The following is a 575-nucleotide window of genomic DNA, read 5'->3' as shown; positions in this document are numbered from 1 at the left end:
TCAGGTGATGGTGACGGAGGACGGCCCGCACTTCAGCATGGTGTGGACTATATTAATCCTGGCCAAGAGGACCAGGCGGTAAGTTGCAGTGTGATGAATTTAAGGAGTGAAAATAATAAAATAGAAATTTCACTACATCTGCCATGAGTAGTATCAGAGTTCAAAGTAAACGAAGTGAAACATAAGAATAAAGAATCAAGCTGAATTGTAATAAAATAAAACATTTGGATCTTACTCCATGACTTTAAAACATAATAAATCTGGAATGCATTTATTTCTTCACTTACAGGAGGTGTATGGTTATGAGAGGTCTAAGCTAAAGACTGCAATCACTTGGATATTTATAATCGCCACAGCAGGTCTTCTGCGGCTGCTTTTCCATTGGATCCCAGAACTCATGCTGAAATGCACGCATTCCCGCTGCTCTCTCACAGTTGCTACCAAAGTGCTAATTGTGGTAAGATGATATTTGTGAAGAGGTTTTAAGAGCTGTAACTGAATGTTATTGATACTTATGAACAGTGATATTTAGATTAGGTAAAGTTAAGTAGTTGAAAAAAGGTAAAGCAAGAAAA

The 575-nt window shown here is 37.6% G+C and overlaps 1 protein-coding gene across 1 annotated transcript in view; it reads left to right on the top strand.

The window, feature by feature from the left end:
- The window catches only part of LOC119593736 (probable cation-transporting ATPase 13A3), a gene marked incomplete in the record, with an annotated part of 69,470 nt that overhangs the window by 29,082 nt on the left and 39,813 nt on the right, over positions 1–575 (top strand). The window contains 2 exon segments of the mRNA XM_037942749.1: positions 5–78; positions 290–457. Coding sequence (XP_037798677.1) covers positions 5–78; positions 290–457 — 242 coding nt within the window.

The sequence above is a fragment of the Penaeus monodon genome, chromosome 32, assembly GCF_015228065.2.
Source record: "Penaeus monodon isolate SGIC_2016 chromosome 32, NSTDA_Pmon_1, whole genome shotgun sequence".
Taxonomy (NCBI): domain Eukaryota; kingdom Metazoa; phylum Arthropoda; class Malacostraca; order Decapoda; family Penaeidae; genus Penaeus; species Penaeus monodon.
Note: the sequence above shows the minus strand (reverse complement) of the source record. Positions and strands in the feature narration are given on the sequence as shown.